Source organism: Zeus faber (assembly GCF_960531495.2).
Source record: "Zeus faber genome assembly, chromosome: 11".
Classification (NCBI taxonomy): Eukaryota; Metazoa; Chordata; class Actinopteri; order Zeiformes; family Zeidae; genus Zeus; species Zeus faber.
Window position 1 is genome coordinate 31,066,092 of NC_137205.1, and position 25,388 is coordinate 31,091,479.

Genomic DNA, 25,388 nt, shown 5'->3' on the forward strand with positions numbered 1-25,388 from the left:
GTTGCATTTGAGCCTCCTAGTTCCCATTTGAGGGTCAAGCATTTGCACCTTCTTGTCCTGTATACGCACTAATTACAACCCTCATCAGAATTGGCCTGTGAGGGAAGCAGCGCAGTGAATCCACAAACAGTTTGTTCAGGGCTGAGGAAACAGTGTGTAGGCAAAACAAAATATTTTTGTTCTGTATTTTTATTTTATTTTACTTTTTTCATTCCGCTGATGATGCTTTCATGAAGCCTTGGGAATCTCCTCAGAGCGGTGGGATGTCTTCCGGGGTTGGGGTGTCATTCTACACCAGCTTTTGGTTCGCCCTCGCGCGCTGCAGCTACACAGCGCAGTACTCCCCCCTCTGTCTTATGGGTTGAACTCAACGCAGCCGCCGCTCCCCAGGCCGAGCCGCTCCGATGGGAAATATCTTTACAGGGCAGTCGGGGTCATTGAAGCTACGTGTGGTGTGTCGCCTATTATTACGCTTCCTTTTCGCTTTTTACACTGGCGGTGGCTAACAGTCCACATCCCACAGCCTTTGCATGGATGTCAAGAGTGAGTGAGAGAGCTATTTTAAGACTGGTATGTTGGAGGAAGCGTTGACCTGATTTATTCTTAACAGTGGAGGAAGAGAGGCAGCCGTGTTCCCTGTTCCTGCTGTAGTTTGTTTCGATGTGTGCTTGTATATATTTCATTTGTACCACTTGCCCTGCAGCAGGGTTTTGTTTTTTTTTCCCGCCAATACGGTCTCACAAAAAAAAACACTTCGATTGAAGGCGTCCATTAAAAAGGAAGTTGTTGTATATCTTTTTAATGAAACAAAGAAAATACCCGCTTCTTCTCATCATATTGCTTGCATTATGGCTACTATGTAGGGTCGGCAGTTTATTCATTACCTCTGGTGGCAGTAAGTGGAGCACTCTGCCTGTCCATGCCCCATAGCTATGACACTGTTTCTCATAGTGCACAGCGCAGGTGGCTGCACCAGGGCATTTCTCACACTGTTCCATTTATCTCTTCAAAGTGGAGCGCTTCGAGCCACATTTTGTGGAGACATGAAAAAGTGTTACCATAACAACAGCACGCACTATCCAGTCGGTGATGACGTGCAACAACATATAGGATGTGTAAACAAATGGAACAAGGTCTGCATGTCGCAAGGTTTCACGGTGTGTGTTTTGTAGTAGCTCTGGCGTAGAGGAAACTTGGTACTGACTGCAGAGACCGATATTGCAATGATAATGTCAGCTGCCCACACACCATGTAATCATGCCTCCTTGGCTGTGATTGGTCAGCCCTCAAAGTGTGGTTCACATCATGTGTACTCCTCTAAAAAGTTTGACATTTGTCATTTGCTACCCTTTGACTTTTTGAAAGGTAGGGTGGGCTGAAAGGGTTGGATGCTAAACAGCTTTTCTTTCTTAACTGCAAACCAATTCCCGGAAGGGTCCCAAAAAAGCACCCTTCCAGATTAAAATCCTCAAAATCTGTGCTTTTTTTTTTCATAGCTACCTTGCTCGAGATTTACAGTTTTGAGACACCTCTGAGCTGCTCACGATAGCAATGAAGCTTCACCTAATGTCACTTCTGTCGTCATTTTTTGGGATGACATATTTCAATTGTCAGTACTCTTCAACTATTCAAGTATTTGAACCGGTTAATTAACTGGCATAATAAACGGAGGCATGAATACAAACCGTCGACCACACAAACATTCACAAAAACACCCATTCTCAATAGGGCTGAATCACAAACATGCGTAAAAGTGTACTTTATGGTCTTTTCGCTGCTTGTTTTGGAATACATTTTTTTTTCTTATCATAATTTGCACTTTGGTAGGGGCAAAATGGGGGCAATCAGTCACCCAATAATTTTTAGTTCGTATTGCATCTTGATTCTGATATCACTCGATATCACTAATCCAATTCATCGATAAGTAAGGTTTATGCAAAAAATTCCCATTTTCCTTTAAAGTAACCTTTCCACTTCGGTCAAAATCTGTCAATTTGCCACTCCATTTGCACCGCCCGTCCGGTTCTTCCATTTGCATTTAGTTCACTGTGGTGAGAAAATCCCCACCACAGCGAAATAGGAAGTCAATGTTAACTAAAAAACCACATGACTTATGCCGAAGACATCCAGATGAGATTTTATATTAACCATTAATACATGATAGATGAAACATCGGAAGTCCATTTATTCCCCGATGCCAGTGAGACCACTATTCACTGTCACTGCTCTACATTTTGGCTTTGTTATCAATGCAGCAAATCAGCGAACAGTGGGGTATTGGTATTGTCGTTATCATTAAACACAGAGGTATTACGGACAAGGGAGATGGATGGGATGTGTGTCTATGCGTGTCAGCAGGCTCGTTTGTCAGGCTGGCAGCAGTCATCGTAGGCTTTGTACCATCCAGCCCCATCGCCCCTCGGGGACTTCATTAGATGAGGATAAGCCCAGCTGAGTCCTACACTAGCCTTCGAGGTGTCCTCTCTGCTCAAACCCGCTCGAGCTATCATTCTCTATGTCCGCCTGCTCCCTCCCTCCCCTTGTTCCCTCTTGCCGTGGAATGGGTTCATTTCTGTCGCAATGCTTGGTAGGTGGTAGGGCGGTAAGGGCAGGTGGTAGCCTGCCCTTAGTTGAAGATGCTTACTTCCTTTTGGGGAAAATGGGAAAGAAAATGCGGTGAGAAGGATGAAAGACCAGATATCACAATCAAGCAGGAACATTGGCCCCTTATCTGGGGGCCAAGATATTGGGGATGGTAGCTCAGGCGGTAGAGCTGGTGGTCTAGTAATCTAAAGGTTGCTGGTTGGATCCCAGGCTCCTCCTGCTAGCATGCTGTAGTGTCCTTGAGCAAGACACTTAACCCCTAGTTGCTCCTGATTGCTGCGTCCGTCGGTGTTTGAACAATTGTAAGTCGCTTTGGATAAAAGCGTCTGATCAATGTAATGTAATGTAATCTTGGTTTCTAGGAATATAGCCATCACCCAAAGCATTTAAACCACTGACAGGTAACGTGATTAACATTGATCATCTGGTTCCAATGGCACCTGTCAGGGGCTGGGATATATTAGGCAGCAAGTGAACCGTCAGTTCTTGAAGTTGATGTGTTGGAAGCAGGAAAAATGGACAAGCGTAAGGATCTGAGCCACTTTGACAAGGACAAACGTGCTCCAAGGAAGGACGACCGCTGAACCGGCGACAGGGGGTCATGGGGGGTCAAGTCTACCCCGTCTGGTTCGATCCCACAGAAGAACTACTGCAGCACAAAGTGGTGAAAAAGTGAATGTTGCTATGATAGAAAGGTGCCAGAACACACAGTGCAAGGCAGCTTGCTGCGTATGGGGTCAGAGTGTCCATGCTGAACCCTGTCCACCCCTGAAAGCTCCTACAATGGACACGTGAGCGTCACAACTGGACCATGGATCAACGGAAGAAGGTGGCCCGGTCTGATGAATCACCTTTTCTTCTACATCATGTGGATGGGTGGTGTTGGGGTCCGATCCAAGGAGCATCGGTGGGATGTTCTGGAACAACAAGCTCGATCCATGGGGGCCCCACCTCCACCTTCCAGGACTTAAAGGATCTGCTGCTAACGTCTTGGTGCCAGATACCACAGGACACCTTCAGAGTCTGGTGGAGTCCATGCCTCCATGCCACAGCTGTTTTGGCGGCAGGAGGGGAAGCCACACAGTATTATTGTTATCAGTGGTGGTTTTAATGTTGTGGCTGATCAGTGTAAATGTGTGCATGTGTGGGCCCTGCTCACATGCACGATGGAGTGGGATGTCGGGCGAGATGCTTTCCCTAAAGCTTTTGATTTGCAGACAAAGGAGCAAGTGGCTGTACAGTGGCACAGAGTGACCTCACTGCATGTTGGGTTGCGTCCGTGGAGAGGCACAGGCTGAACCTCAGCCCACAATAAGCCTCTGTTCTCTTGCAAGACTTTTGCTTATTGTGTTGCTCTGTAGGCGCCAGGATGGTTCGTAAACAATACCAGCCTTCATCCAACAGATTCAATGCTGCGTCCCTTACCTTGTCCTTTTGTTTTTTTCCACTCTTTCTTTCTTTAGCAACATACTCAATGTCATTTCGTCCCCCTTGTTTAGCTGCTCCCTGTGACTCCAAACCAGGTGTAGGTTTAGAAAAGTATTTTAATTTTTAAGGCATTTTATGGTTAAAAAGAACAAGAACTATTTCTGCTTCTTTGCTGAAGCTGCTGATACCCTGCCATGGCTTGGTGGCCCATGTATATGTTTGCATGTTTGATGCCTCCTTTTATATGCGTCTTTCCATAGTTGGCAGCTATGTGAATTCATCGGGTCAGTTCTGTCTGTCACACTCTTTAAAATTAACCAGGGTATTGTCCTTTGAGATCGCCTCAAATTTGCCTTTGCATAGCGCCAGCAGGAGTGCGTCAGTCTTCTTGTTTCTTTCCCTTGCAGTAGGTCTCCCTCTCCCCCTCGCTCCAACACGTTGTATTCAACAACCTTCCATTATGAGAGGCAGTGCTAACTGGACATGGTGTGGTCTTGGCTCAATATTTAGTGACTATATTAAAGAGTCTCCCTTTTTGCCACAACATATCTCATATCTTGTGAGTGTGAAATGTGTCAATCCTTTATGATGCCCATTGATGCCCATTTCATGATATTCACATTGTTGCTGGGAAAGGCGGACCACGTCACCAGCAATGGAAACAGCCAACATTGAATGGCTTTTTATTAAAAAAATTACCAGCTCAGTAAATAATTATTTTCACCAAAATAGATACCGATTAGCACTTAAACACATGCTGTTAACCGAGACCCCACTATACACACAAACATGCAAAAGCACACGCTCGGATAAACACACTTTTCTCCTGCCTGCTAGCAGCGCTTTCCCAGGGTGAGAAAGCCGGGGAATATCCTCTGGCAGGATAGGAATAGAGTGCGATATAAATAAAACCAGAGAGAGGCACTCGATGGAGAGGGAGGGACCCCGTCGAAAGCGGGGGGAGGGTGGGGGGATGGTGGTGCTTCTCATGCTGCGCGAGAGCTGTGCAGCTTCTTGGCAGCATTTCAAAAATGAGCCTCAGAAGCCTGGTGAGCCAAGCAGACATATTGAGACAAGAATGGCCATTGCATTGCACAAAACCTAGCGCGCTACAGGATGGTTGGAAGGCACATCTCCACAGGTATTTATTGCATCCTTTTTTTTTCCTCCTCCTTTTTTTTTTTTTTTTTTTTTCAAACAACCTTTTTTGCTTTGCCTTTGGCTCTGCTCTCTCTCCGTTTCAGCAGACTTCTCCGCTGCTCTGCATTGTTTTGGTCCCGTGTTGGTTTTCTTCCCTGCGTAGATGAGCCCTGGCTAGCGTTTTAAGCTACAGCGGCAGTGCATCGCCACTTGTGCACAAGTTGTTATTTTTTCTGCTGTGTTTCTGTACGAACTAGAAAAGCTTGCATGTTGTTTCAGCGATGATGGTAAGCGGTGGAGATGGTAATTCAGAGCCTTTTTGGCTCCAGTTCAGGTCTGAGAAAATGGCGGTCTTGCACTCCCAACTGGAGCGACGCAACAGAATGACAGAGCTTTGTGTGTGTGTGTCTGTGTCTGTCTGTCTGTCTGTCTGTCTGTCTGTCTGTCAAAAACACATTGCTTTTTCTCTCATCCCCCTTCTATCTTTTTCCCTCTCCTGCATTCTTTTGCAGGCATATGTACGTTTGACGTTTGAGGTTGGTAAAATGCAAAGTACAATAATGCGGTTTAGCTGTGACACACACACACACACACACACACACACACACACGGAGCATGCATGTTAAGTCAACACCAAAGCAACAACAACAACAGGAGAAGAAGCTGGGAACAAAAAAACTTGAAACGGTGCCAAGGTGATTAGTGCAGCAGGCAGGATCATAATCAGGATCATGGCTTGATCCCGATTCTTGATCCCCATCCCATGCTCTATGTACTCTGGGACTCAAGGGAGCTCACTGAGGTCTCTCCCACTCGCTCACGCTCGCCTCGTGTCTGGGCTTTGATTTAGAAAAAAATTGACTTTAACAGCCTTTGCTCCATATTTAAGTAGCAGTTCCACAGGTGAAAGGCTTGGTGGGGGGGGGACTGCTCAGAGCCAGGGCTGCAGCGATCAGGAGGTCAGGGAGCAAGGGGGGCATCGGGGGGTGTGTGCTTGCCCTCTGTCATTGGATGCTTCCTCTATGGTCTCATTAGAGGTTGCTGCAAAGGCTGCCCTGCTTGTTGGAAACGTATTTTAGTCCAAGGAAAGAAGGAGGGGGCAGCATTATGTCAGCAATTTCAAGGGAAGAATTTTATTACATTTAGTATAATAGTATATTTTTATTGCGTAGAATTAAATCTTTATTGCCAAATAATTATGGAACTGCAGGGCATGCTTTTGTCCCATGGAGACATGATATTTAAATGTATCTTCTCTGCTTGTTTACGTAGATTTCTAATATTTATCTACGTTCTTGTGATTTTTTTTTTTTTTTTTTGTGGCAATTGTATTTCGTTTATCCACTAGTTTAGAGTGTTCTTACTGCCTGGTGTCATGTAATGTTAACTGTATTTAGAGACTTTGAATGTTGCCCTTGTATCACATCAATACCAATGTTTAGGTGTGGATGTAATGTGGTCATTAACTCATCCCTCTCTTCTCCCCTTCTTTCCCATTTGTTCTCGTTTTTCACCTGTAGAACTGCCCCAAAAGAGTGGCCAAGGAGCCCAGTATGAAAATCCCCTCTGGGGACACTTGTCAGCCAATCGGAGTGCCAGTATCACATCACCTTCCACCAGTCTAAGCGGCTGGGATCAATTGACTGTTGACCAGAAGGACACAGAGGTGTGGCCCTCAATCAACCACAGCCAGAGTCAGGACTCTCCAGGAGGATGCCCCTTGGATGCTGACCCAGGTTCTCTGGACAGTGACAGCACTAAAACGACAATGAGTATGGCCACAGGGGCTAATGGTCAGGCAGGCCATTTCCCTGCCAACCACCCTAGCAGCAAGGCCAGCTCTGGCCCCAGCCCTGCCAATCACACTGGGGCCAGCATGCTGTCCAACCAGGCTGCAGCCAATCGCAGCTGGGGATCAGGACCAGGGCCTGCCCACTGCCCTCCTCAGTCCTCATTGGGGAGTGATGGTAAGAGTGAAAGCCCATTATTGGGGGGCAACAGGGGTTGGGGTTCTTCCTCCACCTCCAACTTTAACTTGAATCTGAACCCTAATGCCAACCCGTCAGCCTGGCCTGTGTTGGGGCACGACGTGACTGGTACAGGGGGAGGCAGCTCAGGGGGAATTAACTCCAACCCCCCATCTCAATCCCCATCCAACCTCTGCAACCAAGCCAGTGCCCAACCAGCTCAGGCTAACGCCAGTACGGGAGCTAACGCCAATGGCGATCCCTTGGGGAGTGGCAGTGCCTGGGGTGGCATGATGCCCTCTGACCCTTCAGAGCCACACCCCTCCTCGTCCACGAATGTGTCTTTCAGTTCCGAACCTCAGAACCTTAACACTGACGGACCAAATCACACTAACAAGCAGGAGTCTCCCAGCCCCATCCGCAACTTGCCTAGCTGGGGCAACACCCCTGTGGGCATGGGCTCATTGGGCCAGTCGCAAGCTGGTGCTCCACAACTCAATGGCGAAGATAGCAGCTCTGTGTGGGGCAGCAATGGAGACTCAAAGGCAGCCTCATCTAAAGAGGCGACTGGATGGGACTCCGGTTCAAACTGGGGCCATGGAGCAAGCTCTGGAGGATGGGGCGATCAACCAAGTGGAGACTGGGGGAAGCAGAAAACGAGTGAGGCTAAGGCAGGTTGGGACACCCCAGGCTCTCCTCCCCAGGATCAGCAGGCCAACTCATGGAGCAGAGCTCTGAGCACAGCTGGTGCCAGTGAAGGCAGCAGTGACAGTATGGATGGACACCCCCGCAGCAGGGACCACTCCTCCAGGAATGATCCGGCCCCTCCACTGCCTGCCCCTGACCTAGACCCCAGGGTGCTGTGCAACGCAGGCTGGGGCCAAACCCCAGTCCGCCAGCACACCTTCTGGGAAATGGACGAGAAGAACCGCAAGGCTGATAAAGACCCCAAAACCTGGGGTTCTGGGCCCACTGGTCCAACTTCCAGTGACCTCCAGGGGCCCCCTAGCACTAATGTTGCCCCCCCGCAGAGGACTGACTCTGTGAGCAAAAATGAAGGGCCTGGTCCTCAGGGAGCCCCATGCTGGGGTGGAAGCATGGCTGCTACCCACCAGACAAGCTCAAGCTGGGGGGATCCACCTAGCAACAAAAAAACTCCCAGTGGTCCTGGGGGCTGGGGAAATCCCCAACCAGGAAGCACCTCTACGAATATGCCCAAGAATGAAGGTCAGTGTTGGGGAGAGGAGAAGTCTGCTGGCTGGGATGAGCCTCACAACAAGATCAAGCCCCAGAGTTGGGGAGAGCAACCCAAAGGCTCCCATGGCTGGGGAAACAATGGGGGTGGAGGAGGAGGGGACTGGGGAGAGCCCGAAGAGAACAAAAAGAGCTGCTCCACACACCCTGGCTGGGAGGGAGATGCAGGAGGATGGAAGGAGAATGCCCGGGGGTGGGGAAAACCTGCCCCAGGCCCTGGAATATCTGGATCTGGAGGTCCTGGAGGCTGGGGGGAGCCAGTTAGCCAGCGCCCCACTGGGCCTGCACAAACTTGGGCTGGCAAGCCCCCGGAGGGGCCCAGTGGAGGAGGTATGGGCTCGTGGAGTGGCTCAGGACCAGTTAAGCAGAGTGGGAACTGGAGTGGGAATAAACAGGAGTCCTCAGGAGACCCAACTGGCTGGGAAGAGCCCTCCCCACCTTCAATCCGACGCAAGATGGAGATTGACGATGGTACCTCAGCTTGGGGAGACCCCGGTGCCTACAGCAAAGCAGTCAACCTGTGGGACAGGAACAACCCAGGAAAGTCTCAAGGTAAAGCAGCCCCTGGGGGAGGCAATAATGCCCCAGGTCCCAGCAACAATCATGCCCATTCCCACTCTCACCCCTACCACGGCCCACCTCCCCCACTACCGAGCCATGGCCACAGCCCCCAGAACCCTGCCCCCCCCAGCGTGCCGATGGAGCCACCCTTGCCCCACCAGCCTGGGCCGTCCCACAGCAGAGCACCTCTCATGGCTCAAGGTAAGACGACTGCATATCTACCGTCTGAACCAGGGGAGTTTTTTTCCTTTTAGGGCTTCATTTTCTTTTTGTACGTTTAATTTAATACCCCATTAATCAATCAACAGAAGTGTTATTGGATTACAGTTTTAGTAATTAAAATAATTTGTTTTAGTGATGTAAGTAAAAGGTAAAAGTTATGTGTGATATTTATAACTAAACATAAAGTCTCTGTACGCCTGTGCTTGCTCCATTTTGTGAAATGGAAAGTTTGACTGCCTAGTTAACATGTTATGCAATTCTAAGATGTGGCTTCAGATGACAGAATACTGACAGAATACTGAGATGTACTAGAGTAATTGTATCGTTGAACTGTACAAAAATAAAATAATCAACAGATTAAGCAGTTATGAAAATAACATTAGTTGCAGTGCTAATGCAACTGCATCACATTCTCTAGAAGGATGTGGCTTGGAATGCACTAAAAGTAATATGGTGAAAAGGGTTTGAATAGATCTGCCCCAGTATTTTATTCTGCCTTCATAGAATGGAAGCAAAAAGCGTCAAACATCAGGTCTGTCTTATCTAGCAGGAAAGGTTGTTAGTGCAGTGCAATGTTAAGCTCAAAGCTGTTGATCCACTTAAAGGTAAAATCTTGACCCCGTTTGCCCTCCTTGGATTTTCATCTACTTGAATAACTAGGAGTCAGGCAACGCCAGCCCCCTCTCCAGCGTAAAGCTCCTCAGATTTCACAACACTGGGGCCCGTCTGAGGGTACCCCTGGCAACCCCGCTCGGGTACCGGAAGCTAGAGAATGCTGTTTACAAAGCACCTTGTGGAAAAAAGCGATGTACCGCAAACAGTTTGAGCTGGAGCGGAAGTGTATTATTATAGGGGGAGCCGCCATCTGTCACTAGATGGGAGAGAAGGGGGAGCAGAGAAGGGCCAGCCCCCTGCTGTCTCTTATCTGAAACTGCATGTCTGCGCAAGAAAAACCCATCTGACTCCAGGTGAAGCATTATTCTTAATGGCTGGTTGATAGGAGTGAAATTTGGCATCCAGTTGACTAATTGATTGGCATCCCTTTTCTGGGCAATACTAATCTTTTTGGAATAATTCCTTAGAAATTGATTCCATTTAAGAGACATTCAGACGACATCATGCAAATTAAGTGGTGAGCAAACAAAGTCTACAATGGTTTCCCCTTGAATTCTAGCTGGGTTTTACAGTTTGAAAATTGATGTGTGAACTCCTTGAAACCATTTTCTGCATGACAGTAAATGAAGAGAATGAGAGGAAAAAATATCAGTAAAATGCGTCTTCTTGCATGTCTGCCTTCTCCTCTCTGGTTCAATGTGTTAACAGCACGGGGTGTTAACCAGGGTCTTTAAATCCAGAACTCTCCCTGGAGAAAGTGTTAAACTGGACCTGGCACTGGCACTGCCACAGACTCTGAGATCCCGCGGTCTCTCTCATGCCGAGAGCCATCGAGCTGGGCCAAATCATAAACAGGCTTTCTCTTCCACTGTCCCCCACCCTGCTGAGGTCAGGCCTAGGACCTCTCCCTCTAAGCAAAGCTGGCAATTTACACCCCAATGTGAGGGGAGTTAACGCTTTGATTCAATAGAATGACGTTTCTTTTCCAAGGGGAATTTCTAGAAAAACGAAAGGTAATATAACTGGACCATTTAAGTGTGATTGCTGCTTGTATGTGTGTGTGTGTAGTGTTTGTAAGAGCAACCTTCCAATTGTTTACTGGTGCATCTGCTGCTCAGTACGATTTAAGGAAAACTATTTTTTAACCTAAACCTTATTTTTAGATCATTGGGAATCAACCCGAGTGATTGGCATTATAATTGTTTATATTGATTATCAATTTTGTAATAATATATAATAATAATCATTATTGATTATTATTCGCAAATGCGTATTGGTCTGGAATCTCTCCGTTCATTTTCCGTTTCCGTTCAGACCGAAATGTCTCTGGACGCAATTAGATAGACCTACAACCACTCGGAGCAACAAAACATGTAACGCAGCGTTGAGCGAGTGAGTTGGTAAATTAAACTTTTACCAAATCCTATCGCATATATGACAAACATGTCTTTCTTATCAACAGAAGCTTTTTAGTACCATGTACCATCCAGTGGTTTAATACTGTCGCAATAGTGGATTCAACAGATCGTTCTGCATCAGCAGCAGCCATCTTGGTAAGGTGCATCAACGGCTGTCCTCTGAATCATCATCGCAACGGTTGTGATTGGTCCGTCCCTGGCAAGGTCGGGTAGAAATCAGTTCGGATGGGAGGGTGGCCGGACATATTCTGCAGAGAAAATGAAACATTAGCTGTGGATCGTCTGGTGCCCAGGCTAACATATTGCATATATATATATATATATATAGCATGCATATTGCTATTCAATACGAAAACATTATTTTCTACTATTCTGGATCACTACAGGTTGACACCCAATGCTTGAAAAATAGGGTTTAGGTTTAAAAAAAAAAAAAGCAGATTTTACCTTTAATACTATTGCTGACTGGCCCCTATCCTTGTATCTCCTTGAGGTTGGGGTGATCTGCCAAGCTCCCATGCTAAATCAGAGGGCTCCTGGGGGGAGCCAGCCGCGCCTCCAGTCAGTGCGGACAATGGAACATCCGCCTGGGGAAAGGCCACTGGGGGTTGGGGAGACGGCGGTCCCGATGGCTATGTCAGGGGCAACCCCTCTATGGGAAACCCACCGATGGGACCTGCATCCTGTAAACCCGGTGAGTAGCATGACATTGTCTGGGCACAGCCAGACAGATGGACGGGCTTCTTAAGTATGTTGAGCATTGGCAAAATGCTTCATTTGTATTCCACCAGTGAAATAGGATTAATTATCGTATGATGTGTCAAGGACATGGAGGCAGGGGCATTGGAACTGCTGCACAAATCCACACTGACCCCTGGTGGCAGTCTCTGCACACAGAGTAGACACATTTCTCAACCTTATTCATATCCAGGACCCTTAATCTGGTACCCATTAGGTCACAGATCCCATTTAATACGATTTAGATTTAGGGAGCCCTATCTGTGAATTCCTGTTGTTGGATATGATTTAGTGACTCTAGTTAGGAAGATAGCAGTGAAACTATGATCCAAACAGTCGTTATTGTACATTCTCTTTACGGTGCGTGATTCATACAGACCTTAAATCTTCTCTCCCCTCTCTGTCCAGCTCCCAAACCTATGCAAGATGGCTGGGGCGGCGGAAGTGAAGAGCTGAGTTTGTCCAGGAGCCAGTGGGATGCAGATGAGGGAGACATGTGGAACAGCGCCACCTCGCAGGAGAGTAACTCTTCATGCAACTCCTGGGGAAACGCACCTAAGAAGGGCCCACCGAAGGTGAGAGGGCTCGGTGGTCACATCTTTGCTTACCCGTTTCCCCGAAAATGTGATTATTTTTTTAAACAAAATTACAGTATTTCTTTTAGCTGGCACATTTTATGAAACAGCCATTTTCTTTTTGATTAAAAAAAAAAAAAAAAGAAAGTAAATCCGAATAAAAAACAATTGTGGCAGTTCCATAAGAGGTGGAACAACCCGGAGCAGATGGAAACATGTGATGACAAGTGCTCCTCCTCTGTGTGTGTGTGTGTGTGTATGTGTGTGGGGATGTGTGATTTAACCTGTGCTCATTTATTGCTCTGACGAACAACAGGCGTACAGCCACCCCTGATCCTGGGCCCAATTACCTAGACCCAAGACGGGTGTGGCTGCTTAAACCACCCCCACACCACAACAGCTTTGCCGTTTATAATGGGATTCTGGACTGGGCATTGTCATATTATCACACATAATTTTGAAGTCCAAATTAATAAGATATCATATATATATAGTTATACATATAATCTTGTTCTATTGTTTGATGTTTTGCATCATATCAAACCAGTTTGCTGATCACCCTCTCTCTTCTCCTCTTCTCCAGTTGCAGGGGAAGGTCCCGGGGAAGCAGGAAGACACTTGGATGATGAATCGTCTCATCAAGCAGCTGACTGACATGGGCTTTCCTGTGAGTAGCGAAGTAACAGCCTCCCAACACTTCATTAAAGCTGACTGTTATTTTCATTGTAGTTTAAACAGCCGGTAACAGTCACCACTTACCTTTGCCTCTCATGTTTTTTCTTTTTAACTTTGTATATCATTACAGCGTTTCGCAAACACTTTTGTTCAAACCAACGAACAATAATTACATTTGTCATCAGTGGTCAAATCGGCGTTCAAGCGATACTGAAATCACATGATTACATTACATTTACATTTAGTCATTGATCAGACGCTTTTATCCAAAGCGACTTACAATTGTTCAAACACCGACGGACGCAGGGGTTAAGTGTCTTGCTCAAGGACACTACAGCATGCTAGCAGGAGGAGCCTGGGATCGAACCAGCAACCTTTAGATCACTAGACCACCAGCTCTACCGCCTGAGCTACCATCCCCGACATGATATATATTACATGACAGTGTGTGACTGCGGGTTTCCCTGCTCTGTGTGTCGGCAGAGGGACCCAGCGGAGGAGGCTCTGAAGAGCAACAACATGAACCTGGACCAGGCCATGAGCGTCCTGCTGGAGAAGAAGATGGAGCTGGACAAGAGGGGGATGGGCGTCGCCAGCCACGACTACAACAACGGCCTCATCAGCAAGCCCATGGGCTGCCCGCGGCCCCCGCTCATCTCCAAAGACCCCTCGTCGGACCCCCGCTCGCCCTTCATGGATAAGGTGAGAGAGGAGACATTCACACATGATTCACAGATACCTTATTCTATACTGTTCTTGCTTTTATAGTAACGTCTTTTTTTTTTTAATATACTGCAGATATTAGGACTGGGTTAACGCTACTCTTTACAAAGATGTCTTACTCTGTACTGTATTGTGATTATTTTCATAACTACTGCTATTTCAGCAGACTATAGATATTCTATATCCATAGCTCTTTGTTTCCCTCCCTCAGATGCAGGGTGGAATGTTTGGAAGTGGCGGGGCAGCACAAGCCCGGGCCCTGCAGCAGCAGCAGCAGCAGCAGCAGCAGCAGCAGCAGCAGCAGCAGCAGCAGCAGCAGCAGCAGCAGCAGCAGATGCAGCAGCAGCAGCAGCAGCAGCAGCAGCAGCAGCAGCAGCAGCAGCAGCAGCAGCAGCCTCCTCCTCCTCAGCCTCCAGTGCCGCCCCTCGGCTGCTCCCAGCCGAGCTTACGCACTCAAGTGCCTCAGTTTCTGTCCCCTCAGGTACAAAACACACAGTCTCACTTTAACTCTACTCAAAATCCTCTTTTGCTAACGGCCATTTATAGTGGTTTGTTTATTTATTTATTTATTTTTGGATTATCAGGAAAAAAAGGTTTATAGTAGTCTCTACCAATGTTTCCGTGAATATCACCAATTATCCGAAGTGGACTGAGATGGGAGCGATAAGGCGCGTGTTATCAATCCTTAAAATTCATAATGCAATCCTAATTGGTTGTATTTGGTAGCCCCTGACTCTGCTATTTAAACCAGAGTAATGGCAACTTGCACTGTGGGGTTACCGTGTTGTGTATATACATGATGCATATGATTGAGACATTTTCCAAGGATCGAACAACACCACAATCTGCCATAATATTAAATGCTAAGTTAATTTGTGATTGAGTGATTATGTGATCATTGTCACAGCTCTACCGTTGCTGGTTCATCGTTTTCCTGTGTGTGTGGGCTGACGGTGTCGTGTTCCCGCTCCGCAGGTTCAAGCACAGCTCTTACAGTTCGCTGCAAAAAACATTGGTCTGAATCCTGCACTTTTAACCTCACCAATAAACCCTCAGCATATGACCCTCCTCAACCAACTCTACCAGCTGCAACTGGTACGTGTCATCTGGCTGACCGCTCCTCTAGCACGTGCACCCGCTTCAGTCGCCTGTAGTTTTTCATGTACACATCTGTTCACAGGCATACCAGCGTTTACAAATTCAGCAGCAGATGTTGCAGGCACAGCGCAACGTTTCCGGCCCCATCCGACAGCAAGAGCAGCAAGTGAGTGTTCCTGATGGATTTGGTAAATACTGACAAAGGCCAAAAATTCCTTTGGTCCGTGCCTTGCGCCCGTGGTCCGGGTTCTGTGCCGGTGGCTGCGTCTTGTGCCTCCACCTGGTGGTTGGTTGTATGTGTGCGCCCCTGGGGTGCGGGGTCTCGTCGTGCTCCCTGGGACTGGGTCATGCTCCTCAGGGCTGGGTGTTGGGGTTGCTCCACGGCCCTCTGGCTTCTCTGGGGGCCCCGGGGTCTTCTGTGGCCGCAGGGCAGGGTACTCTGGGCTTTCCTGCAGCCGTAGGGTGTCTATAGGGGCGCGGACTTTGGGGGGGCTTCGGGGCACATTCTGCTGCTTGGAGGCGCCGCAACATAACACCAACCTTCTACACCAGAACCAATGGGGATAAGTCATTTACACTCACCGGTGGACATCTTACACACACACACACACACACACACACACACACACACACACACACACACACACACACACACACCTTTCCTCCCTCATTTGCTGCCATAACTATGACAGGAAGAGGCCATGTGCTCAGTTGTAGTTCCACTTTTCCTGGAGCTAATTCACTGTTTTTCAAAACATGTTGTTGTCCAATGTTGATGTTTTTGTGTGTAAATGTTGTTTGTTTCTATGTTTATTTGTCTCACCGTGGTGATTCTCCCTCTTGGAGTAGTGATCAGTTGTTTATAGACCCAAACATGATAAACAGTTCTCCAAAGAGGGGGATTGCTGGTGGTTGTGTGCTCTTGTCATTCTACAGCTCGTCACAGGACAGAGTTGTTGCAGCAGTTGTTGATGGTTAAAGAATGAATAAAGAGTTTCATTGCAGGTTGACAAGTTCAACTCCACTTGCAGACGAACTCTGTCCTGAATGCAATGGAACAAATACTCTGTGTTGTACGTCCTGCATGTTGACAGCACAGGTTAAGAAAAAAAAAAAAAAATTCCTTTGGCATTCGGTGGCAAACTTTGATACCAAAGTAGTTCTGCTCTTCATTATCAGCAAAACTAAAATAACACGTAGGATCAGGGTTTGTACAATGAGAGCCGTTTCTGTCTTGTTAAAATGTCTAAATCACCTTTTACAAAGTATTCCTGGTAATAAAAACAAAAAAAGGACTTGGTTCCAAAAGGTATTTTAAAATAAGTTTTTTTTAAAAGCTTGGCATAGTTCTTTTTTTTAAACCTGAATGTAATCTACAGTATTAGAAGATGTCAAAAAATCCATATCACACAAAGCGTGATGTTGTTTTGTGTCTTTTCAGGTCGCACGTACAATCAACAACATGCAGCAGCAGATCCAGCAGCACCAGCGCCAGCTGGCCCAGGCCCTGCTGATCAAGCAGCAGCAGCAGCCGCCTCCCTCTCACGCCGGCCTGCACCCCGGCCCGGCCAAATCAGCCCTGGACTCCTTTCCAGGCCACCCCCAGGCCCCAAGCCTCCCCGACCTGCAGACCAAAGAGCCGCAGTCGTCCCCCAACGCCTACAGCCCCTACCCTCTCTGTGAGTGACACTTTAACAGCTCTGGGTTCAGGGATAGGTTTTCTGTTTTTCAACCCAGGCCTGGTTCTTATCATTTATACAGTATCTGGTCATAACCTCACTTTACTATTCAGAAACTGACCACTCTGCTGCAGTTTCTTACTGCTGCTCGGTGAAACTCACATTTTTTTCAGTCTTTATACAGTATGATATACTGAAAATAAATGTATCATCAAACTGTGCATTTCATCAGGTTTTTCACAGATTATTGATTCTTTTGCACATATCAGCTATTTGGGCTACATCAGCGCTAAACTAAGAGACTCGAAACAGGAAGTTGCATCGCTTCCTATTGGCAACCCGCTGTAGCCAACAATATTCGCTGTATGTACTCCAGCAATGAGTGTGCAGAAGGAGCTGAAAGTGAGACTGGGAGAGAGCACGGAGGCATATGGGCAGAAGCTGGAGTGCAAGCTCCAGCAAAACAACGTGCGGGACGTGTGGTCAGGAATGAAAAAGATCACGGGCTTCAACGTGAAGGGGGATCTGCCTGGATGGAGCCAATGAGTTGAACTTGTTCTTTAACAGGTTCAGCACAGGACGCTTAGCTGCCTTCCCCCCTACCTCCAGCCACTCAGAGCCCACACCCTCCCTGCCCCCACAGCTGCTTCCCTCTCACACCTCCTCAGTGATCCAGACCACAAACTCACACTGTGCCTCACCCCCCAACTCCCACCATGGACTTCAATACACATCCCCCACGTCAGGAAACAAAGAGCCCCCCTATACCACCCACCTGTCTGTTTCCTGTAGTCAGGTGAAGAGGCAGCTGGAGGGACTGCACCAGAACGAGGCTGCGGGTCAGGATGGTATCAGCCCCAGGGACTCTGGGATTCTACAGTGCCTCTTTAAGCTCAGCCTGAGCCAAGGGAAGGTTTCAGTGCTGTGGAAAACACCCTGCCTTGTTCCCGTACCTAAGAAGCCTAAGAAATCCCTTCCATCTGTCCTCAATGACTACAGACCGGTTGCCTCAACATCACACATCATGAAAGTCCTGGAGAGACTGTTATTGGCACATCTCACACCTCAGGTGAGCACCTCTCTGGACCCACTGCAGTTTGCCTACTGCCCCAAGGTTGGAGGTGAAGAAGCCATCATCTACCTGCTTCAGCGAGCCCACTCTCACCTGAACAAAGCAGGCAGAACTGCGAGGATCATGTTTTTTGATTTCTCCAGTGCTTTCAACACGATCCAGCCTGCAGTGCTGTGAGAGAATCTCCAAGAGATGAAGGTGGAGGCCTCCACAACCTACTGGATTATTGACTACCTGACAGACACACCGCAGTTGGCTGAGGGAATGCGTGTCTGAGCCGGTGGTTAGTAACACAGGAGCACCGCAGGGGACTGTACCTTTCCCCTTCACACTGTATACCTCAGACTTCCAATACAACTCAGAGTCCTGTCATCTGCAGACATTTTCGGATGACTGCAGTTGTGGGGTGTATCACTGGTGGACAGGAGACTGAGCACAGGCAACTGGTGGAGCGCTTTATGGCACGGTGTGGAAACAACCACCTCCTCTTAAATGCGACCAAGACGAAGGAGATGGTTGTAGATTTCAGGAGGGCCGGGACTAAGCCAAATACTATTTCCGTCCTGGAAGAAGAGGTGGAGGTGGTGGAGGGTTACAGGTACCTGGGCGTTCACCTGGACAACAGACTGGACTGGAAATGCAACACTGAGGCTGTATACGGGAAGGGACAGCGCAGACCCTACTTCTTGAGGAAGCTCAGCTCCTTCAATGTGTGCAGCAAGATGTTGCATATCTTCTACCAGTCTGTTGTGGCTCCTGCAGTTTTCTTTGCAGTCTTCTGTTGGTGCGGCAGCTTTAAAGCCAGAGACTCCAAGAAACTGAACAAAGTGATAAAGAAGGAGGCTCTGTGCTAGGGGCCGCTCTGGGGCCCCTAGAGCTGCTTGTGGAGAGAAGGATGTTGCACAAGCTGCTCAGCGTCATAACAACACTGCACAGCCCCTACACAACCTGCTGCTCAGCATCATGACAACACTGCACAGCCCCTACACAACCTGCTGCTCACACAACAGTGTGTTCAGCCAGAGGCTCCTTCAATAAGGACGTTACAGGAGCTCATTCCTGCACCGTAGTAGCACCTACAATGACTCCGCCCTGTGCCAGGAGAGGAAACTCCTCCAAGGAACATTTTTACTTCACACTTAAATTCCACTTTTAAGCTTTAGCTTTAACTAAGTTAAATTCTCTTTTATTCTGTTTATTTCTATTGTTATTATTTCTATCTTTTTTATTTATTATGTTATTTTATATGTATATAGTTATACACATATGTATATGTGTGTGTGTGTGTGTGTGTGTGTGTGTGTGTGTGTGTGTGTGTGTGTGTGTGTGTGTGTGTGTGTGTGTGTGTGTGTGTGTGTGTGTGTGTGTGTGTGTGTGTGTGTGTATCTGTATATATATACTGTGTGTGTGTGTGTGGTAATTGATTCAAAAACATGTGTTTTTGGAAATGATGTGTGTTGTCATGTTTGTCACTGCTGCCGCAACACTAGAATTTCACTTTGGGGATTAATAAAGTACCTTTATGTTATCTTAAAGCTAAATCGTTTGCCCCATTAGACTGCACTGAAGCACAGCGGGAAGCTTCAGCAGAGTGGATTCTCAATAGTAAAGCATTCAAAGAGGTTGTGCTAGCTGAAAGGCCTGTCTTGAATAATAACAAATAATTTGAATAATAGTTTGCTATAGATCATATTGTTGGTTTCCTATGAATAGTAGTTTGCTGGATTGAAAATATAAACGATGTGTACATTGTCTATTTTTAAATACCTACAAAATACAAAGGTAAATCCATTCAACTCAGCCCTTGTCCCAGTTTGCTGGCGCTTTAACTAACCTGTCGTAATGACGTCCACAGCTGGATTGAATCCAAACATGAATGTAAACTGCATGGAGGTGGGGGGACTGTCCCTGAAGGAGCCCCCCCAGCCCCAGTCCCGCTTGTCCCAGTGGACACATCCCAACTCCATGGACAGCCTCTCTGGCAGCTCCTCTCCCCTGGAGCCCAACCTCGGCAAGCACGGTGAGCAGGAACATGGAATTATGTTAATATGAGCATTTATCTTGTTGCATTTAATTGAAAATGAAACCGTTTTCTTTTTCCTCAACTGAACCCAAGCTCAGGGTAAACATAAGAGACTATGTTGAATTACACCAGCGGGCCCCAAAGTGTGGGGCCCTTCCCCTAATGGGGGCGCAAAGGTATTCCAAGGGGGCAGGGGTGCAGTAGATTGACTCAGGGTAAATTATGAAGAGTGGAACAAAAATTTCATGACTAAATATATCACATATTAGAGAAAAAATAAACTATATATTTTTACATCCACAAAATATTGCAGGAACTGAAGGAGCAATGATGTCAAAATGGGAAAAATATGTTATTTTCTTATAAAGTTTGCAATGAGCAGGATTTAACTTGCTAATTGTTTTATTTGTCAACAAACTATTGCATAAAGCTGGATGAAAACGTGGATGTTTGTCTCCTTTATAATGTTATTGTTTTAAATATTAAGTTTGCTACAACTTGTTTTGCCTTTAATAATGGCAAGAATAAAAAATAAGAAAATGGATCGGCGGGGGAATGGGGATGTGAAAGGTTTTCTACTCAAAGGGGCGTTGGACAAAACTAGTTTTGGAACCACTGACCTACACAGCTGTTCCCCAAATGTATCAAAAAACACATTCAACATTTGACTTGTTTCACTGTATGTGTTGCATTGTTAGGAACCGTACCAAAAATGTTTGTTTGTTTTCCCTCATCAGCCAGCCTGGGCCACCCAGGGAAGCCCCCCCAGCTGGAGGACTCGTACAGTTCCTACAACTTGATGTCCAGCGCTGAATCCCCCACCAGTCCCCTTGTGCCCCCAGACAGCTGGGGCCAAGGTAAAAGTGGCAACGACAAGATGGCCAACGGGACCAACATCAACTGGCCACCAGGTCAGGAATGCGTGGGGGTCGATCCATCAAGATCGTTTTGGGTGGATTACACAACAAGTCCCAGAATTCCATTTTAAACTGCAACATATTTTCCTCATCTTCGTTCTTAGAAGGTCATTTTATTTTCTTAGTTTGGTTTATCAAATTCACCATGGCATCTCTTCTTGTGCTTGCCCGTTCCGTACATTCTTTAGCAGCAAAGTTACCAGCAAAATCAATATGAAATGTGGTTTTTTTTGTTTGTTTGTTTGTTTTTGTTTTTTTAACAAATCAATCTCATAGATTACCACTTTAAAGTCAGAAACAATCTACAGCTTTGTTTGAGGTCTCATGTACAGAATTTTGCTTGGGTCGAGGTGCAATGAAAGCACAGGTCAACCAAGGAAACCTTCAGTAGAGTTAAGTGTGTGACACGTCTGCTCGCAGAGTTCTGCCCTGGTGTACCTTGGAAGGGCCTCCAAAACATCGACCCTGAGACCGATCCCAACGTGACCCCGGGAAGTGTCCCCAGCGGGCCCACCATCAACACCAACATCCAGGACGTCAACCGCTACCTGCTGCGGGACCGGAGTGGAGGTGAGGATTTTAATGTGTCTAGGGCTGAGGATGATGATGATTAAGATGTTAAGAAGTTCTGAAAAGGGGCTTGTTTTTGTTTTAACACTGCTTTATTGTATTTATGTTTTGCTATTTCTTTAATTTTCTTTATTTTTTTTTTACTCTGAACTGCTTCTACAGTCATTATATAGTTTATACTTATTTTTTAATTATCTGTCATTACTTGGTTTTGCTTCTTTTCTCTTCACCCCATTCTCTTCCTTTGCCTTTTTTCTCTTTTATTTTATTTATTTCTGTCTTATCTTTGTCTGTGTGCGGTCGACATCGCCTCAGGCTCCTCCCCCACTTCATCTCAGAACGAGGCTCTGCCTCCATCCACTGATTGGCCAGTCAGTGCCTACTCTAGCTCGTTCAGTCTGTCGTCCCCGGAGACGGACGATGCAGGTACTCTAGTTCGTGCCCGTCCTGCCCTGAACCCCTCCACCCCGCCATCACAGTGGGTTATCCCTGTAACGACAGCCTCCCCCTACCCCTCGACTCCCCAAAACATCAAACATTCTCTGTGAAACCCAGACCTCCCTGCTCCCTTTTTCCACCGCAGGAATTTGGAAAGGTGTGCTGAACCTCTGCAAGCTCACCAGCTTGCCGTGTGTTTCCATGGATCTCCAAAAAACACAGATTGGAAACACCTATTATTACTAGGGCCGGGGTTCGAAATAACCCAATACCAAGTAGTATGGAAGCTTCTCCGGTCAAACGATGTCTGCGTTTCATGTTTTTTCTAAACATGGAATGTTTAGAAATGGGATTCTTAACATTTCTAGACCCAGATCTAGAAAAAAAATGGCTTTGTATGGTTGTGCTCCCAGCCAATCACCGCAAGCGTTGATTTAATGCGACGTGTCACCGGCTTATACCGCAGCAGCTACAAGTCAGCCAATCACCGCAGGCGTTTTTCATTTTAATGTGACGTGTGATTGGCTCCCTACCTCAGCAGCAGCTACAACAGTCTGTTAAAGGACAGGTTTACATTTCTTTAAGTCTGTCTTAAAACAACAGTCAGGTGTCCATACGAACAGTGAAAGAGGATTTCCTCGCAGTCATCATTCCTCCTGTACTGGCTATTTGTTTAAAATGACACTGCCCAAACACTATATTGTACAGTTTTGTACAGTTATTTAATAAATATTCCAATAATTTGAACACTTTCAACATTTATTTGTGTAAAAATCATTTGGGTGGGGAGGAGTTTTAGCATTTTACCCAACTGAATGCTTCCATTCACATGATGGGTATTGTAGAAAAATAAAGGTATTGAATACCTACTCCATTGGTATCGGTACCACTTTAAGAGTTCTGGTACTGGTACTGGAATCGTCATTTTTTTTCAACAATACCCAGCCCTAAAGAGTGCATTCCTGATGTGGTTTGGCTAAATTAGGATTGTAGAAATCAAGAGTAGAGGGGTTAAATGGTCTTCTTTTTGACGCTCAGTGGCAAGCACTGTTGCCTCACAGCAAGAAGGTCCTGGGTTCGAATCCCGGGTCCTTTCTGTGTGGCGTTTGCATGTCCTCCCCGTGTTTGAGTGGGTTTCCTCCCACCATCAAAACACATGTACGTATGTTAGGGTTAACACAGCTGTCGGTGCCCCTGAGCAAAGTGCACAAGAGCGGGAGTTGGTCCGCGGGTGCTACCCTGCAGATGTTGCTCCCAGGTGTAGGATGGGTCGAATGCAGAGGACAAATTCATGTATCCTACATGTACAATGACAATAAAGAGATATTCTATTCTCTACCATTGACAGTTTAATTAAAGACAAGGGTAGTAAAATATAATTGGAGAATTCTATGTAACCATACCACCATGTAAGTGATAACTAGTGTGTAACATGCACATACAGCAACTGGCACTAATCTAAGCTCAATCCAAAACCTACGGAAGAGGATTTGGGCCATGTGGGAAAAAAAAAGTACATATTTATGTCCAGAGATTAATGTCAGCATTTTGAGACTAAAATTGTGAACTCAGTAAGTTCTTGCGGTGGAAAAACGCCATTAGACATTGCATCCGAGTGAGTACGATCTTTGTCCTGGGAGTCTCCCTGTCCGCCCCCCCCCCCCCCCCCCCCCGGTGGTATGAGGTAGTGTATCTCCCGACTGCCTGTGTGAAGCATGGAGAGCCTTCCCTGTCCAGAGGAGCTGTTTGTTGTGGGTTCCTTGTTCCTTCCTGCTGTATTGTGAGCATGGACCTGAGCTCTAACATGCTGATTTGTGCGGTGGACTATCTCACTGTGTTTAGTGAAGCCTTGCTCCAAACGAGTGTGTAAATGGGTTATTTTCGGAGCAGACATTTTGAGGTGTATATGGTTAAATATACATCAATTATATGGTCAAAATGTTTGCTGGGGTGGGGTGTTTCCAAGCGTGCTCATAAGAGTCTGCCGTGCTCCCTGAATCACACACAAACACGCACACATGAGCACACACTTAGGTCTGGACAATCATTTAATATTGTCTTTCAGTGGCTTAAATTAAAGACAAATACGTCATTTTTCGGGGCTCAAATTCCACCTGAAAGCTGAAACAAGACCACCTAAACCAGTGGCTCTAAACCATGTGCTCCGAGGACACCCAGGGGTCCTTCAGCTGGTTCCAGGGTTTCCTGAGCAAAATGATTAACAGTTAGACGCCACCAATATTTCATTTTCAAGACTTGGCACGGTTTGGACTGTTACAGAATGTCCATTGACCACTGCGATGATTCTAGTTTCACTCCCCTAAATTAGAGTAGAGACGCTAAATCCGATTTGACAATGAAAATCTATTCCGGTTGGATCGCAGAGTCTAGATCTTAGTCAAATGGGCTCTGCTGCCTCATGCAGATCAAATTGAGAGTCCGCCATGTGAAAGGGGTTGAGAGTCGTTGACCTTCAATTAAAATAAGGAAGCGTTGTGCATCATTTGGTGACTTGGCTGTTTGGATAGACAGGAGTCTCAGCGTCCATTTCAACGGACCCTACGATTGTGGGAGGGCAGAGTTGGTTATTCTCATGTAGGACCTCACGTCCATTCTCTGAGTGCGTGGTGACAACAACCTCTCTCTCCCCATGCTCCTCCTCCCCTTCCCCTCCGTCCAGGTAAACTGTCGGACATGAAGTCCACCTGGTCCCACAGCCAGGCCCCTCTGTCCCACGAGCTGTGGAAGGTTCCCCAGGCCAGCCGCAGCAGCAGCACCGCCCCGTCCCGCCCCCCGCCGGGCCTCACCAACACCAAGCCCTCCTCCACCTGGGGGGGCACCTCGCTGGGCCTCACTCAAGGGTGGAGCAGCTCCTACTCGCCAGGTGAGCTGCACACTGAGCCCTAAGAGGGGACGTGGGACGTGAGGGCGAGTGATAGATGGGACAAAAACGAACAAAAAACGCTGGTTTGCGTGTGTACAAATTTCATTCAGGTTTTGCGGTGGGCTGGCAAAAACATAACTAATATCTAACTATATTATAATATCGATCTATTCAGAGCCTGACACCAAGTTTTGGAAGTGGTTGCCAAGTTGGCAACCATGCCTCAGCTGTTGCAAGGCAAGATTGACTAAATGGTTGTTGAGCATTACTCATTTTATTTTATCTCAATAGTCACAACTCATTTTCCTTGGTGGATGTTTCTAAACAGATAGGAGGTATACCGTGCTTATTTTATTATTGTTTTTTAAAGCATGAAAGGTGTAAAAAGAAGCCTTGATCTGGGGTGAGTTTGGTTCAGACGTAGGTGTCGGCTCGTGGAACATTGTGGCGTTGATGATCAGTGGTATTTGGGTGCGGCCTGTTGTAGCAACCGACAGTGGTGAGTGTCTCACCAGCGAAAGGTGATGCCGCCCCACGGCACAGCCTCTTATGTTTCAACACGTCATCCCCTCCACCAACTGACATTTAGTGATTTTTCACTTAGCTTTTTAAACCCCTGTGTCCTCGGTCGGGAAGGTTTTTACACCTCAGCACATGCTGTCATATTCAAATAAAAGTCCACCATATCTTTTTTACCAACACCTCAATAAAGGTTTTTGGGGCTGGCTATCGGTGCTCTCGTAAGATATTTACACAGAATAAATGTATGTATTAACATTTCTATGTC

General features: G+C 46.8%; 1 protein-coding gene across 1 annotated transcript in view; it reads left to right on the top strand.

The window, feature by feature from the left end:
* The window catches only part of tnrc6c1 (trinucleotide repeat containing adaptor 6C1), a 46,561-nt gene that overhangs the window by 17,307 nt on the left and 3,866 nt on the right, over nt 1-25,388 (top strand). Inside the window, exons 4-17 of the mRNA XM_080010143.1 lie at nt 6,693-9,155; nt 11,703-11,903; nt 12,356-12,522; nt 13,112-13,189; nt 13,681-13,899; nt 14,132-14,401; nt 14,896-15,015; nt 15,101-15,184; nt 16,460-16,697; nt 19,625-19,789; nt 20,530-20,703; nt 21,130-21,279; nt 21,595-21,705; nt 24,398-24,601. Of these exons, the coding sequence (XP_079866269.1) occupies nt 6,693-9,155; nt 11,703-11,903; nt 12,356-12,522; nt 13,112-13,189; nt 13,681-13,899; nt 14,132-14,401; nt 14,896-15,015; nt 15,101-15,184; nt 16,460-16,697; nt 19,625-19,789; nt 20,530-20,703; nt 21,130-21,279; nt 21,595-21,705; nt 24,398-24,601 (4,644 nt within the window). The remainder of the gene's footprint in view (nt 1-6,692; nt 9,156-11,702; nt 11,904-12,355; nt 12,523-13,111; nt 13,190-13,680; nt 13,900-14,131; nt 14,402-14,895; nt 15,016-15,100; nt 15,185-16,459; nt 16,698-19,624; nt 19,790-20,529; nt 20,704-21,129; nt 21,280-21,594; nt 21,706-24,397; nt 24,602-25,388) is intronic.